This window comes from Numenius arquata, chromosome 10 (genome assembly GCF_964106895.1).
Source record: "Numenius arquata chromosome 10, bNumArq3.hap1.1, whole genome shotgun sequence".
Taxonomy (NCBI): domain Eukaryota; kingdom Metazoa; phylum Chordata; class Aves; order Charadriiformes; family Scolopacidae; genus Numenius; species Numenius arquata.
This window is the reverse complement of record NC_133585.1, coordinates 19,274,970-19,292,193: the sequence shown is the minus strand read 5'-3', so window position 1 is coordinate 19,292,193 and position 17,224 is coordinate 19,274,970. Positions and strand designations below refer to the sequence as shown.

At 47.3% G+C, this 17,224-nt stretch overlaps 1 protein-coding gene across 3 annotated transcripts in view; it reads left to right on the top strand.

Moving 5' to 3' along the window:
* ASCC1 (activating signal cointegrator 1 complex subunit 1) overlaps window positions 1–17,224 on the top strand; it is a 39,461-nt gene that overhangs the window by 3,490 nt on the left and 18,747 nt on the right. For 2 of the 3 annotated variants that reach the window (XM_074154673.1, XM_074154675.1), the window contains exons 4-7: window positions 728–906; window positions 9,032–9,168; window positions 11,401–11,520; window positions 15,448–15,572. In XM_074154673.1, the coding sequence (XP_074010774.1) occupies window positions 728–906; window positions 9,032–9,168; window positions 11,401–11,520; window positions 15,448–15,572 (561 nt within the window). The remainder of the gene's footprint in view (window positions 1–727; window positions 907–9,031; window positions 9,169–11,400; window positions 11,521–15,447; window positions 15,573–17,224) is intronic. The other variant, XM_074154674.1, reaches the window with a different exon arrangement.

The window sequence follows — 17,224 nt, the reverse complement described above, 5'->3', positions numbered from 1 at the left end:
AATTCATAGAATCATAGAATGGTTAGAGTTGGAAGGGACCTTAAAGATCAAGTTCCAACCCCCCTGCCATGAGCAGGGACATCTCCCACTAGAGCAGGTTGCTCAAAGCCCCATCCAGCCTGGCCTTAAACACTTCCAGGGATGGGGCATCCACAACTTCCCTGGGCAACCTGTTCCAGTGTCTCACCACCCTCACAGTAAAGAATTTCTTTCTGGTATCTAATCTAAATCTCCCCTCTTCCAATTTAAAACCATTACCTCTTGTCCTGTCACTACACTTCCTGACAGAGTCCCTTGCTAGCTCTCCTGTAGGCTCCCTTCAGATATTGGAAGGCTGCTGTAAGGTCTCCTCGGAGCCTTCTCTTCTCCAGGCTGAACGACCCCAGCTCTCTCAGCCTGTCTTCATAGGAGAGGTGCTCCAGCCCTCTGATTATCTTTGTGGCCCTCTGCTGGACCCGTTCCAGCCAGCTTCATATCGCTTCTTCAGTGAGCCCAGGGCTAAAAGCAGAGAGGTGCTGTTGTGCAGGTTTTTCTAATTCCTTCCTGGCGTCTCCTGTTTGAAAAATTCTTACCTTCACAATACCCTCCAATATCGATGTTTTAAAGTGCACAGATAAATGTCATGTAAAATCACGATCCATTCAATTACTCTTTATTTTGCATGGGTGTCGGTAGTCTCACTTTATCTTCACAGAAACCAGACAGGTATTGCTTTGTTTCCTTCTAGTGATTACAGGGCAGCATCGCAGCGGTGTCATCTCTGCCCGAACGCGGATCGATGTTCTCCTGGACAGCTTCCGTAAGAAGCAGCCCTTCACACACTTCCTCTCCTTTGCTCTCAACCAGCCCACCATCCAGGAGAAGTTCCTGCAGTTCAAGGAGGAAGTGTTGGAGAAATGCTCAAAGGTAAGGATCCACGTGAGAATTAAAATCAAGTGGAAGCCCTTCGGCAGGGTGCCATTTCATTTATTGAGATAGCTTTTTGGTATTTACCTTGAAGGCCTTATTCTATTCTGTTTCCTAGGAATGTATTTTTAACAGGCCTTTTACTTAAGTTGGTGGATCTGCGGTGAATTTGTTGAGTGGTGTTGTGAAATCTTCTGGAAAGTGGAATGGCTTACTTAGTAAATTGTTAGTAAAATATTTTGTTCTCCTTAGAGATTTTCCTAGGTGGGAGAATATCTAAGATTCAAAAGAGGGTGGGGTTTTTTTGTTTGTTTGTTTTTAATAGGAAAGCCACTAAATAATGTAGTGGACCTTTCTACATTTTATATGATTTCTACATAACTGTGAAACCAGGTAGGAATTCAGAAGTTTGCTGCGGCTTCTATTTCACTTTTCCTGTGGTTGCTGACAGTGAAGGAAGATGGGTGTCATTAGTGGAGCTGAGGGAGAAATGACTTGGTAGCACATGCCATCCTACAAATCTAATCACTTCCCTTCTTCCCTGTGAGACACTGTGCTGACAGTCCCTCCTACTTGCCTTCAGATCTTGCATTGAGAGCAGCAGGAAATAGTTAGGCATAGGGAAATGAGGAACAGAATGAAGTGAAAGCTGTGTATTCCCTGCTTTATTTTAGCATGCTTCTGGTTTGACAGAAGTGGTACGTCAATGCACAGGGCCAGGCTGAGGAGAGGGAACAGTATTATTAAATTGCCATGTCCTCTGAGTCTACTGGTAGGACATTTCTAGGTAAGAGAGGAGTTCTTCTTTGCAGCTGCTGCAGGTTAGATTCCATACACGCAGCAGGTTTTTGTGGGCTGATATTTTTACCTTCATGTCTGTCAGTGCCTTTCAGAGGGGAAAATATAATCTTGCCGATAGCACAGCTTAAGAAGTTTAGTTTCCTATGTCTTCATGCCGTGGGTGTGAATTACCTGATATCTGTGGAGATACAAGTTCTTACGCAAGTTTTTGTGGTCACTTGCACGTCAACTTGTCTCACCTCCAAGAGCAGAATTGAGCTGGCTTTGCAGTCTTGTCTTACCTGGCAGTTCTGATTTAAGTCCCTCTTCTCCGCCCAGCTGCCTATTTCCATGACATCTTAGGAGCTTTCTATTACTCAGGTTTCCACTTGATATTAAATACAACTGAAAATGGCCAACAGATCCAGGGATTAGCAACCAGTGCAATGGCATGAGCACCCTTTTCTTGGGCTAGGAGGGTATCACTGACTATTGTCTATCCCCATTAGCCAGCAGCAGCTACCTTTATTAAATCTTACCTTTGTTAAAGGAAAGCCCTGAAGACAGGGGGATGGAAACATTAGCCTGAGAAAGTGCTGGCTGAACAGAGAATGCTGGACCTTGGGCTGGCATCAGTGGTGGCCTGGCTCCCTCTGTTGGTTTCTAGTTCCAGTCCTTGTGTGGGGACACATTAGAGTCACAGGGAGAGAAGCGGCTCTTGGAGGGACCGGTAACTTCAGCACGGGGCTCTGCTAGTGGCTGTTCATGCTGTTGGCCCTGGACTGACACTGCTGCTTTCAGTCTGGTGTTTCTCTTGCCCTTTATCCTCTTCTACCTGGGCTTGTGGCTGTTACAGTCCTTTCGCTTGATCTCCCTTGAGATCTGGCCCTGCTCTGTTTGAAGCTTATCTCATCCTTCTACTCTCTCTAGCTGTCTGCCGGCAGGTCCTGTGGATCTCTCTTGTCCCTCCCCATGGACAGCAAACCCAGACCTGCCTGCTGTGCAGGACAGTAACCTCAGTGTCATTCCATGCATCTTGCTGTGTGTTGGCCTCCAGGCTGCCTTGGTGTCAGGCGAATCCTTTCAGTGTCGCATCTCTAAGACATGGCCTCTTTTATTCATCTTTGCAACTAATCCTGTCATTCATGCTGTGATCCTGTGTTTTGTTCCTGCAGCACATTGGCCTCACACAGGACTAGTTCTTCTCCTTGCAGAGCACTCATTTTTCCTCCCTGCTGGTGTGGTTACATCTCTGCAGCCCTCCATTGGCCCAGCCTTAGCTGGTGATCTTACTGGCTCTCCAGACACCTCCTGATCTGTCTCTGTCATGTTGTTTGTCTCTTGCTCACTCTTAAGTGTCAGTATGCATCATTGGGTAGGCAAGGAGGTCTGCCATCCACTTGGAAACACGTTCGTAAATTTATCTTGGTGCTCTCCCCAGTATTGTCAGTCACATTCAGAAGGAACTGCCTGAGAACATCATAGAATCACAGAATCGTCATGGTTGGAAAGGACCTCTGAGATCCCGAGTCCAACCATACACACACAAAACCCCCCTACAGTCTCGGGCACTAGAGCATGCCCTGAAGTGCCATGTCTACACGTTTCTTAAATACCTCCAGGGATGGCGACTCCACCACCTCCCTGGGCAGGCTGTTCCAGTGCCTGACCACTCTCTCAGGAAAGTCATTCTTCCCAATATCTAATCTAAACCTCCCCTGCCCCAACTTCAGACCATTTCCTCTGGTCCTGCCATTATTCCCTTGGGAGAAGAGGCCAACACCCACCTCTCTACACCCTCCTTTCAGGGAGCTGTAGAGGGCAATGAGGTCCCCCCCTCAGCCTCCTCTTCTCCAAACTAAACATGCCCAGTTCCTTCAGCCTCTCATCATATGACTTGTTCTCTAGACCCCTCACCAGCTTGGTGGCTCTCCTCTGGACACGCTCCAGCAGCTCAATGTCCTTCCTGTAGTGAGGGGCCCAGAACTGAACACAGCCCTCGAGGTGAGGCCTCACCAGTGCCCAGTACAGGGGGACCATCACCTCCCGAGTCCTCCTCCCCACGCCGTTCCTGAGACAGGCCAGGATGCTGTTGGCCTTCTTGGCCACCTGGGCACACTGCTGGCTCATGTTCAGCCGACAGTCGACCAACACCCCCAGGTCCTTTTCTGCTGGGCAGCTTTCCAGCCACTCTTCCCCAAGCCTGTAGCGTTGCCTGGGGTTGTTGTGACCAAAATGCAGGACCCAGCACTTGGCCTTGTTGAACCTCATACAATTGGCCTTGACCCATTGATCCAACCTGTCCAGATCCCTCTGTAGAGCCTTCTGACCCTCAAGCAGATCAACATTCCCACCTAGTTTGGTGTCTGCAAACCTTCATGTGTCCATGTCCATCTTCAAACCTTCACGCGCTAGAAAGCTGTAGAAACCCAGGCTTGGTCAGAGGAGTGCTGAGACCACTGCTGACCAGGCTAGTCGTGTTCATTTTTCCTCCTCTTGAGACCTTCTGTTCTGTGTCTGGACAGCACTGAGTCATGTAAGTCTCTGCTTGGTCAGGGATCCTGTGGTGTAGATGTGCGCATGGGAACACATTTCAGCCTAAGAGCTATTTCTGGCTTTCAGTAACCTCAAACTTGAACTGTGCAGACCCAGCACCCAGGCATGAATCCTCCTAACACCAGTAATAGCAATATCAGTGAGGGAGTGCGGCACTGGCCATAGCATGCCTTTTCCTGCTGCTGAGTTGTCAAGGTGCTTTGGGGAATCTCCAAAAACAGTGGCAGCTGAAGCTGCCCTACAGGAAGACACATCTATATGGGTGGAGGCAGAAGGGCTGCGGTTCCTGCTCTCCACGCTATATGGGCACAAGATGTCCTGGCCTGGAAGCTGCAGGGTCGTATGAGCACTGCTGGGTGTCCTCTGCCTCTCTGAAATGTTCCTGGGACTGCTTACATAGCTCTAGAGTTTCCATTTTTAGTTTGAAGTGTGGAATTTGGTCAGTGGCAAGTTTTTTGGGGTTCGTATGCGTATACCCTAGGAATATATGATGCTTTATTTTTCTGCCTTTCCTTCTGGTATTAGTAAAAGGATTTCTAGATACATTGCTGCCTGTTATTTCAAGGAGTGTACTGCAGCCCTGTATGTCTCTCAATCACTCCACAAGCCGGTAATGCCACTCTAATACCACTTTATCTCACAGTAGGGTCTGCTAGAAAGCATATCGGTAATGAAAAACAGTAATTCAAAATTGTGCCTCACAGAGCAATAAGAGAGATTATAGATTTGTCCAAAGCAATGGGATTTCTCAGGATACTTGGAGAAATCTGAATAGGTTTCAGTGGCAGAAACGGCGCGCTTCTCTTCCTGTTGCAATTTGCTGGTGCGAAACATTGCAGAATGAGGTAAACTCCAGTCTTTGAATGAAGCTCGGTAATAACGATAAGGAAGGGAAGGGACCAGGTATGCGTGTGTGAGGATTTCTTCTGGCCATTGAGCGTTTGTGAGGGACTCTATTTCTCTCTGAAGCAGTTTCCATGACAACCATTCATTTATATTTTATAGCGTAGGGTTATGTTGGTGGGTATATGCTTTCTAACTTTTTTTTTTTTTTTTAAGACCTTTTATAAGATGAACCTTGTGTTGGAATATGGAACACTTCAGGTGTCATTCACGCTATCGTATGGGCAGGTCTGCCAGGCAATGAAGCAGGGCCGAGGGGAGGTCTCTTTTGAGGCTAATTTAATAAGAAGACGGGGATGTGGCTGACCTGCACAGGCTCATTACTGTTGTGGTGCAGTGGGAGGTCCGGGTGACTGGATGACCTTGGAAGTCTCCTCGCACAGTTGTGTAGGTGTCAGAGCAAGGAGGACTGAAACGTCTGTCTGAGTATGCAGGTGGAAAAGGGAAAAGACTTTGCAGTAATATTGCCATGAAAAATCACAGTTGAGTGTCTTCAGAGCTGTGCAAATGCAATATTTGCAGTCTTAACAGGCTGCAGATGTAGCATGGAGAAGAAATATGATTGCTGTAATATATATGCAACCTGTAAATATCAAACATTGCTAATGAGGTATTATATATCTCGAAGTGGAAAGGACAGAAAATGGGAGGGGTTTTTCAGCCTGCAGCTCTTCAGTCAGTTCTGAGGAAATTCTGCTCTTCTGGCTCATTCCTTTGTTTGTGGATCAGAGTGGGAGAGGGCATATAGCTGGCATGCAGTATCCTGCTGTTAAGAAAAAAATATCATAAAGCTGTCTGCAAATATTGGAAGCCCTTAAGGCAGTAGAGAGGACGCTGCCAGGAAGGAAGAGCTAAGGAGTTGGATCCTTTGCCTTGTCATGTAGAAGGCCTGAAGTGTGTTGTGCTCTATGGTTTCCCTACTACAGGGCCTTAGATTTGAAGGAACAATGTGCTTGGGCTTTGCAAAGAGAGGTTTCTGGATAAAACCTTTTCTGTGTTCCTTCTAAAGAAGGAGAGCAAAGGTAAGAAGTCTAAGTAGCAGGCGGGAGGAAAAAAAAAAATTCTGAAGGTTAAATGAGTGGAAATGAGTTATTGTTTTTTTGACCATGGCGGGGCAGTGTCAGGGAGAGGCATAAACTAAAATGGACATTCATCACGTACAGATGGTGCGTAAAGGGGATATTCTTCTTGTCACTCACTACATCCTTAGAGAACCCACGTTTGAACAGTAAATTTTTCGAGAGATGATAGAGTCTGTTCTATGCATTAGTATCTGCCAGCAAGTTCCTGCAAATACACCGCTTCCAGATTCCCCTGTAGAATATGGGGATTCCCTGCTGCGACACCTCGCCTCCTCTCATCTGGTATTCTGCTTTCATTAGGGCTGGAAGCCACGGCTTGCCACAAGCCACTGCGACTTGTGCTATGAGGAATGTCCACCTTTCCAGGAGAGGAAACTGATGAAAGAGGAACCTTTTGCTGAGAGGCATTCAGAGAGGATGGTTTAGATCCTGGTGGTTCCCTCTGCCCATCTCTGATGCTGAATCTCACTCCTCACTCCTGCTTTTATGGTTTTAGCTTGCCTTGAGACGGTTCCTTAGGTATTCAAAAGATGTCCATAAAGCCCCAAAATCACAACGTTGATGGGATCGTGTCTCTTGGCCTCATTCTCCTTGGAAGTGCATGTGATTTCTCCTTAGCAGTAGTTATGAACGCATATTCCTAGGCTCTGCATTGCTGCTGTCTGGCCGTGCCGGTCAGGTTGCAGAGGACTGATACCACTGGACAGGACAGCTTGTAGTGAGGTCACACAGCGGTTGCTGATAGCGTATCGTAATCTGGGATTAGAATAAATGGGTTCAACCTTTTTTGCATCTTGGCGAGCAGCATCCAGCCATGAAAGGCTTCTAAGACACCCGCAAAAACATTGCCTCTTCCAGGGAGAGCTACCTCTGACGTAGCCTCTATTTTATGCGTGGGAGAAGTGGGATCTGCCGGCCTGTGAAAGAGTAGGGGTGTCAGCGAGGTTTTTAGGAGCTGTCTGAAATGCTAGGGAGTAAACCGGGAAGATTATCTAGGTCTTGGCCTGCTTGCTCTGCACTGTTCTTCCCTGCTAATCTCCCCAGCAGTGGTAGCGTGGCTTGTGGAGGTGACACGCCATCACTTTGTCAGCTATCAGCCCACACTCAGGTGTTGGAAAGCTCAGGGGAAAACACTGCTTTTAGGGCAGGTTGATGTTTACAGTACAAATCGTACTGGGGCAGAGAAGGAGGGTAGGGCTTTTGCTTTCTGACCTGCAAACTACTTTCTCGTTACTGCGCATATCCGTGTGCACCGTATGAGTGCCATTGACTGGTTGTCCACGGCAAGGATAAACTGAACTTTCTTCCAGTTCCAGTTAACTGAGCTACTGTTTTATGATGGGCCAAATATCCTCTGGCTGCAGATACCATTAGAGAAGAAAGGCTGACGGAGAGAAATCATGTCCTGTCGTGCATGTTATTAAAGGAAGCTGAAAGGCTTTGACTGCAGGGAGGAGAAGTTGGGCAGAAGTGAGATAGAGCCATCCCTCTGTCCTCTCTGCTGCTGATGTGCCTTGACGTAGTTGGTCTGTGCTTGTTTCAGGCTGCTGCATGGTGCTGAGGTTTGCAACATGCTTTGCCACTGCTAGCGTGTTACGATTTGGGGTTTCAGTCAGCAATAAAGTAATTAGCAGCAGTGGAAGGTATGTACGTGCTCTCTCTCTTGTGGGGACTGCCATGCTTTGCCAGCCTCTGGCTGCTGGAGCAAGCCCTCGGCCTCGCTGTTGCAGACTGGCTCGTCTCTAGTCCAGCCCGTAAGCCCTGCTGTAAAGAAGGGTATGGATATTGTCCTTAGACATGAAAAATGCTGAGTGAGATGTGGGGCATTAAACTCTGACGGGCTGAGATACTGCAGTGTTTAAACATCTGAAAGGTTTTATTTCAAACTCTGAAGCACAGCAAGAAACTTCAAAGCTGTCATTCTCAGTCAGTAGACTTGTTTCAGACAGAAAGGCTTCAGTGGCCTGGCAAGTTGGCTTCTTCTGGAGTTAGCAGTTGAGGTTATTTAATGCGCCGATGGGAAATGGCTACTAAGTGGAAATAATTGTTTTAATATGGGTGTGTTAACCATCCTTGAGGTATTTTTATAAATATTCTCTAACAAAAGAGAAAGTTTCTTAAAGCTGAATGTAAGCACTGCTCCACCTGGGAACAGTTCTTCCCCAGCAACAACACGTAGCTCTTCTCATAAAGGAAACTTAAACTTAATTCATCTCAGCAAACTATGGGGCACATGGGAACAAGAAAAATGTAATTATCAGAGCTGGTATTAGCTGTGCTTGTGTTGTGAAGTGCAACCTGTGTTTAGACAGGATTTAGAGACCATTTAGAGCTTGTCACTACAGCTGGTTCCAGCTTTATTGCACAAAAAATTTACTTAAGTTTTAAATCTCTGCTGACTTGTGTTGAGTTCATTGCTGATGGCAGCTGCCACCTTGACAGCTGTGGAAGTCTCTTCTTTTGAAACCCTGAGCAGGTCCTCAGTCCTAGGTCCTCAGTTAGAGTCTGTAGTAAGGAGCTTCCAGGCTGTGGTTCAGCAGCTCGGCTGAAAAGGCAGGCAGGGAGCCTGTGTGCGGTGTGGGGCTGCGTCTCCCCTGCCAGGCTGAGCTCGCTCGCTCGCAAAGCCCATGAAATTTTGTTTCTCATTTCAACTTCTAGTCACTATAAACCTGATCAGTGATGCAGAGATAAAAGGTTTGGTGGCTTGGTACTTTGTTCTCTGTAGTATTTATCCCTCTGCTGGAGGAGTGTGTGTGTGTGGATGAGATAAGATGCCTGTATGTGATCGATTGACTGATTTGTAGGATCACGGGGTCAACAGCAGCCTGTTCCAGAACCCGGCAAAGCTTCACTTGACTCTTGGGACGCTGGTACTTCTGAACGAACAAGAGATCCAGAAAGCGTGTGACCTCCTACAACGATGCAAAGAGGACTTTGTGAAGTAAGTGATAAAACAGAGATGTCATCACTGACAACCTGAATGGGGGAAAAGCAGCAAGGTGTCTTTGACAAGGGACAGCGAAAAGAAAAGCAGCTAAATAGTCTTATCTCAACTCTAGAAATTTAGAAAAAGGCCGAAACGTTTCAAATGGGAGCAGCAGAAATCACCGAGCAGTTGCAAAGAGTTTAACAGCATCTTGTAGCTCAGCTCAGACCCTCAGCACTCCCTGAAAACCTGCTCTACTTATCTTTTTTTCTCATGTGCGTCTCCGTTATTTTTCGCGTGAGCAATTTGTGCTGTTGTTCCCTGCCTGCTGCAGAGGGAGGGACGAGCTCCATTACCTTCGCGCGTGTTGTCTGCAGCGGGCTCTGGCACGCTGCTTCCCTCCTGCCTCAGAGCAGATGCTGAGGTGTCCTTGACACGCATTTCTTGATGCAGGGAGCTGTGTGCAGGGAAGCCAGCGCGAGCCATGTGAGTAATCAGTCTGAAACGTTCAGTGCTGCCCCAGGACCGGGGCTTTCTCCCTGCTTGTTAACACTGGAGCTGCAGATGTTAGGGCTTTAACTGTAAATGTGGTTGAATGACACTGTCATTAGCTTATCTCTGTTCTGCTTAGAAATTGGAAATGGCCTGAGGGATTTGTTTGTTTATTTATTTCTCGAAAGCCTTTGCACATACAGCACGGATCCTTGATTTTTTTTTTTAAATTTATTTATTTGTTGCCTCGGTGCATGAAGAATTAGCCACGCTATGCTAGTGAGTATCTGTGGGAATTAATGCATGGCCAAAATTCATATGTCTGCCTTTAAAATTACAGCTCCAGTTTTTCAGCTGTTGAACAGAAATGCAAGTGCGTTTCCAGGGGAAGGCTCTGCCCGCAATATTTGGGAAGTGCCACCTTCCTCATAAGTGGATTAAACCGAGGCAGAGAAACTCTTTACTCTCCATTTCCTTTAGTGGAGGGGGAACCAACACCTGAATGTAACCTTTAGGTTATTTCCCCTGCCACACCCAAATAAATATACTTTGAAAATTAATTTAGGCTCCCTTCCACTCACATAAACCCTCACGAATGATCGTTTACTTTTCTGAATGCAGGCACTGCCACGTGAAAGTAGATGTGCCCTTTTTGACCCTGTTTAGAGTACGTGGCCTTTAGCGCTCTTGGTGTGATGTGCACAACAACACACTTCTGCTGCTTTCCTCCCAGTAAACGTACTGGAAGGGGAAATCACGCTCTCCTTATTCCATCTGGGAAGCTTTGCCGAGAACCTCACAAGCGGTCTCTTGGGCAAACGCAACAGAAGTGAGCAAGGTTAGAGCAAAGTCACGCTCGCATTGTTAACTCGTGTTTATTGCTTCTGCCTGCCCAGACACTCCCTGTGCTTTCCACGAGACCTCGGCATTAAATAGGACGACGGCACTTACTCACAGGGAGCTTTGGCTGCGGTGCCCTGCCTCCCTGTGCTGTTCTGATGGTTAAGGCAAGGAGGTGGCATGTTTGGAAGTAGATACACTTTGCGGTGTGTTTGCAGGTGTGGGAGTGCATATTACATCCTGCACACATTTTCGGTTTTGCCTTCCTGCAAGAGTAGCTGGAGCTGATTTTCAAACAGCTCTATTTACTTCCAGCATTTGTAAGCGGATGTTGAAATGTACTTAAAACTGCGTTCTGTATCAAGTACTTTTCCCAGCGAAAATCAATGAGCTGGAGACTTTGTGTCACGATCACTCTCTTCACAGGGAAGGCGAGAACTTCTCTGGAATGAGAACTTGTACCATTTTACTCCTGATGGGGTTCCTGAAACGTAAATAGAGATCTCCGTGTTGAGATGGCCTGTGAACACCAACAATGTGTGTCTTAAACTTAATGTGTGTCTAAAACACTGAACGTTTGAATTGTTTTTACAGTATTTCTTGAGATGATGAGACAATGGCAGCTGTAGCCTTTCGAGCTTTAGAAATTAGGGAGCCTTTTTTGTGTTTGGCTTTTTTCAGTGCAAGCAACCTGAAAGATATGGGAAAGAGGAGTTCAGTGCCCTGTACAGTCTATATAATATTTAAATCCTGCTTAACCTCAAAGTTGTGTTTAACTACAGCGAAAAATGTATTTTATATCATTCCCTTAGTAAAACCAAATATTTAGTGTGTGCATGAGCAGTACTATGCATTGTATTTCAATAGCAGGTGTGATGTTTTGCTTTTTAACATAAGGGATTTGTTGCATTTTAGCCAAATTGCTGGAGGCAAGCCCCTGACCGTGGTGGTAGCAGGAGTGGAGTACATGAACGATGACCCTGCCATGATGGACGTCCTTTATGCCAAAGTCCACATGAAGGATGGCTCGGACAGGTGAGTTCCCCATGCTCCCTTCTATCATTCCTCCTCGATGTGCCGCAGCGGCAGGAGTGATGTGCCAGAGAAACCCTCTGCCATCTGAAGCTGGTGGGTGCTTCTAGCAGTCCTTGGGCCAGCAGTCAGGGAGATGAGGTCATTCTTGCTTCCTAAACCAGTTAGGGCAGCGAGGAATTTGCTCTTTAAATCAGTCGCTGGTGGTGCAGCTGAAAGATGTCATTTGTTTCTGTAGCAGTCTGTCAGATTGAATAATGGTGTTGTAGCTCTCACGGTGATAAGATGGCCAAGGAGATATTCCAGAGATGACTTAGAAGGCAAGACAACTTGGCCTCTGCTGTCTTGTTCCCAACCTGCAATCCAGATTAATCTGGACAGCCTGGCATATTCTGCAGCACTTAATTATTCTTAAAACCCAGTTACACCAGAAGATCCTCAGAAAAGCATGACTTGGTTACAGAGCTGGATTTTGTGTCTGTAAGCAGCCTGGAAACAGGCGCTGGATGTGAAATGTCTGTCTTCTGAGCTGCTGGTGTGAAATCTTAAAGCCTGATTGGTGTCAGTGTGTGTGTTTGTGCTGTTCGCCAATGTGGCTGATGGCTTTAGCTCTACAAACAGCGCTGCCTGGGATGTGGCGGTGTCAGGACAACCTTCCTCCATCTTGTTCTTGACAAGCACGTCACCAGTGGCAGCACCATCTTTTCTCTTAGTGCTTTCTGGAAGACTGGGAAAACCTAAAAGCTGTTGTACTCTGTGCTGCTGGTTGTGAGGTGGGTGGGAAAGAGGATAGGGAGGAGCCAAAAGAGCTTTAGCTTTCTCTCTCTGAGCCGTAGCCTTCTCTTTTTCTGGCAGTGCTGCCCTTTTATGCCTGTTCCCATTGCTAGAGAACAGCAGGAGCTAGCAGAGGAGCATGTAGCAGTGCATCTGGAGGGGGGAGGCTGTGAGCAGGGACCAGCTCAGGGAAGAAAGGACATGTTCTGGCATCTCCTTTACCCGAGGGCTGAGGGAGGCGAGGGGGGCCCTCTGCTTAAAACTGCACTTTGCAGGCTGTGTTGAAGTAAGAGATCGGAAGTGGGATAAGGAAATGGGTGGGAAAATGTAAGAATTGCTAGGAGGCAGTAGGAATTGAAATCTTTTCCTCTTCTCGGCTCTTCTACTTTGAAGTCTGTCCTACCCTGGAAGAGGTGAGATAAAACAAACAAGGAGGGTGGAGAACCAGGACAAGCTAGAGATCAGCCAGGAGACAGAAGTGCAGGGAGAAACAAGGCAGAAGCACTCAGAAAGAAGAGACAGAGTGGCCCTCTGGTCAGTTTGTTGTGGAAAGCGTCCAAAGTGCCAGCTCTGAGAGCTTAGGTATGGGCCTCTTTTCTTCTGAGTCACCAAGCTTTGGATCATCTCTGAGATGCAGAGCTTGCGAGTCTCCTTGCATCTGAAAATAAGTTGGTGACCTGAGGAGCTGGTAGAGAAATCCCGTAGAGTGTAAGTAGGGCCTAGGGTGTCTGCCTGTGTCTGGGGACAGGTTGAATTGTTGGCACTAGCACTGTGGTTATCAGATGCCAGCAATACCCATTTTGCTCAGAACCCACTTAGCCATAATGCTAGCAGAAAATACTGATGTGCACTGTGGGCAGCAGAGCTGCTTTTGGCAGGGGAGAGAAATGAGGTTTTCAAATCCCCCTTGCCTTGAAACTGAAAATGACCCCTACCCGTCCCTCCGAGAAAGGGCTGATGCCTCCTCTGTCCTTCACAGAGACCTATTAGCTGAGGTTTTGACCAAACCCAGACCTTGTGCTTTGCGTGGCACCTGGAGGTTGCCAGAGTTCTCTTCTGCAACACCTTTTTTGTTTGCTTTTTTGCATAGCACCATGCTCAGAGAGGACCAAGTGATTGTCATTTTTTATCCTCGGCCCAGGCTGGTCCTGCCCTCACTTGCAAATTAATTCAGCTGGCACTTCCCTCCTAATACAGTTCCTTAACTGCTGATGAGCACCCAGAAAACATTTAGCTTTGCAGAGGGGAAAGAAGATATTTTTGTGTTGATGGAGAGCAGGGAAACCTCCTTTTGCTTTCTTTGAGATTCCAGCAGACACAGTGTCAGACAACCAGTCATTATAAAGAGGGGACAAACGGTGATCCCTCCAGAAAACTCTGCTTCCTTTTCTAATCTGCTAGACGGATCATTGCTGAGCAGCTCCATGCACCTCTTGCCTGCTAAAACCTGCTGTGCTTTGCTCAGGGAAATGAGGAAAGCAGGTAGAAAGCTGGGTTTCTCAGCTGCAAGGCCAATACTAGAGGAGAGCGGCAGCCACGTGGTTTGCTGTGCTGGATCAGACCGATGCAGCCTGTGTTTAAGAGAGGTGTGTGCCTTCCTGTCTCATGCAAGATGTCTTGCTAGCTCTGTGTAGTTCCTGGCATGGCTGAGGGGTGGAGTTCCTTCCTGATCTTTGGATGATCTTGATCAGCTTAAGCTATAAAGCAGGAGATTTGATTTACCCTGACTTAGCTTGCATAACTGCAGACAGAATTAGGGATTGGCAAGCCCTTCTGCACACATAATGGCTCAGACTGAGAGAGGGATCATGCTCTGATGCCTCCCACATGGCAAATAATTTCCATTATAATTCATTCTAATTTGTTTTATTTCCTTGATTAACTTTATAACGTAATAAAGAACCATTTTCACTTGAGCTATTCTCTGTTAATTTGTTTTAGTATTGTCTGTAATGATATTCATTTAATCTTTGTCATTGCTAATTTTAAAAATCACTGATGTAAAGCCAGAAAGTGGTAGAAAACCATGACAATTGGTAGTTTGAGAGTCTTGAAACCGTCACATGGGGACTGGCAGTCTGTGAGGGACCGTGCAAAACTGGCGGTGTGGTAGGAGCTGGCATCCAGAGCGTGGCAGCCCCAGGCTCTGGGGACTAGCCTCAGAGGGGCCACACTCTGCCTCTCCTGCTGCAGCTCAGACGCCAAAGTGGTGGCACCTTGTGGAGCAGAGAGCTCTCTAACCCCTCGGATGTGGTGAGAGAAGCACAAATTCTTCTGCATAGAGTAATGCCCTCTTGCCTTGTTTTCGGGGAGGGGAAGCTCTTGTTCTAGTGCATCCTTGCTGCTTTTTGTAAGGCTGGGTCACTGTAGAATTTTTGCGGGGGACAGCAGCAGCCTGGCAGTTCCTTCAGCTCTTTAGACATAGGACATGTGAGTGCCTGCTCTTGCTGCCTATCCTAGGACAGGTCTGCCCACAGATCCCGGCAGCCCATAGCGGCTTTCATCCCTGACCGAGACCAGACAAGGTGGCAATACATCCTTTGATTCTGCTTGCTCAGTAGCTCCAAAGCTGGAGCATTCACTAGGGTGTGTTCTCTGGGTTTGTGCCCTCTGTTACCATCTTCTGGGCTCTCCTAGAAATGAAGCCCACTGACTGGGTTGATACTGGGTTATTTGGGACAGAGAGGGTCCGAGCTGCAGCCCTGTGCACTATACAGGTCCTGGTCCCTGAGCAGAGCAGGTCCTCCAGGAGTCAAAGTGCCTAAGCCGCCCTGGGTGTCTGCACATTTTAGCATTTGCAAGGAGAGTTCACATTGTGTTTCCTGGCAGCAGAAAGAAGCATCCTTCAAGTCCCAATAACATCTGTCACTGTGAAGAAGCTCTCTGCTACACTAAACCTGCCTGTCTTCGTGGAATGTTTGCAGCAGAAATGATCGCTGAGGAAGCTTTGCGAAACAGCCAGAACTTTTTGCATTAGAACTGAACCCTGATGGCTCTGTTTGCTTTCCATCAGAGACTTCCATCCCTCTGCCTGTGTGCATGCAGAGACTTCATTTCACACATGCTGCCCGCCCTGGCTGGAAAGTGAAAAGCTGATGACGCAGGGCTTTCTTCTTGGTTTACGTGGCTCTGTTTTTTCTCTTTTTGCCTTCCCAGGTTGCAGGTGATTGCTGATCAACTGGTGGAAAGGTTTGTGGCCTCTGGCCTGATGCTTAGAGAATGGGATAGGGTTAAACTGCATGCTACGGTCATGAACACTGTCTTCAGGAAAGATCCAAGTGGTGCGTATCCCTCATCCTTACTGATAAATGCATTTAAAGTAATACCTCTGAGTGGGAAATCCTTTTGTTGGCTTTCATGTTTCTTTTTTAAATTTTGTGGGTTTTTTTAGTCTCAAAAATACCTACAAGGTTGGGGGAGAGGGGGATGTCACTAAATAAAAGCCAGAAGCAAATGAAAAAGCAATCTGCAGATCTGGAGAAGGCAGGCATTCTTTGAGCACTTACTGGATTCTAAGACTCTTTGTCATAGCTTTAGAAACGCTGTCACCCAGTAGCACTCATAAGATCTGGGTCAGAGAGGGATGTGTTCAAGTACCCTGCGAGGCCTTGGGCTCTCTGTGCCCCGGCGTTCAATTGAAATTCAGTAACAACTCGATGTGCCGTGCTGAACTTTAAACAAGATGAAAATGTGATCCTCTTTGGTCAAGTTAAAGGTTGCCCGTTAGTTTAGGAGTGCGATTCCAGTGTTATTCTCCTTAAATCAGATTCAGACGGCTACGAGGCTGAATATGAGCTATTATTGAGTGTATAGCATCTGCCAAAAAGATTGTCTGCTCTAGCGGTCTGTAGCATCGTTCTTATTGCATTACTTCATAAAGCAGCCTCAGATGCATCGCGTTCAGGGAGGGGCAGTACATCACAGCCTTGTTCTCCATGTGCAGACATGCATGTGCTCTGGCACTGGTGGGCAGTTTGCAAGCCCTAACAGCATTGCACTAAAGCTTTTTGTAGCTTTCTCTGGCGCAGCGGCCTCTGTGCAACGCTGATAGGTTATGTGGAGTATTCTCCAGTTACTGCCTCTGCCGGTCTCTGTATGGACAGTGATCATAGAATCATAGAGCTGTCTAGGTCGGAAGGGACCTTTAAGATCATCTAGTCCAACCATCAACCTAACTCTGATAAAAAACATCACTAAACCATGTCTCTAAGCACTAGGTCAACCCGGCTTTTAAACACCTCCAGGGATGGTGCCTCAACCCCTTCCCTGGGCAGCCCATTCCAAGGCTTAAGAACCCTTTCAGTGTCAAAATGTTTCCTTCTATCCAATCTGAACCTCTCCTGGCGCAACTTGAGGCCATTTCCTCTTGTCCCATCGCCTGGGACTTGGGAGAAGAGACCGACCCCCCCTGGCTACAGCCTCCTTTCAGGGAGTTGGAGAGAGCGAGAAGGTCTCCCCTCAGCCTCCTTTTCTCCAGGCTGAACACCCCCAGCTCCCTCAGCCTCTCCTCGTGAGACTTGTTCTCCAGACCCCTCACCAGCTCCGTTGCCCTTCTCTGGACCCGCTCCACCCCTCAATGTCTTTTTTGTGGGAAGGGGCCCAAAACTGGACACAGTAATAATAATAAAAATAATCAGTAATAACCGATAACAGTGGATGGGTTGTGTTACTGTTTACTGTGCACCCGACTGCAGACTTTGGGGATGACTGCTGCAAAACTCCGATAAGCATACTCAGGTGGTAGAAACACTGAAAAGGTGGGGCTTAGCTCTCAAATTGAGCCCTGAAAACCCGTGAAAATGTGAGCCCAAAGTGCTGATGTGGCTCTCTGTTAGGGGAAGCACGTGGGCAGCTGCGTCTGGCATTGTGAGTCTATATTCTCAACAGCCTCATGAGGCATGTGAGGCATTCAGACACAGTGGTGAGAGCATTA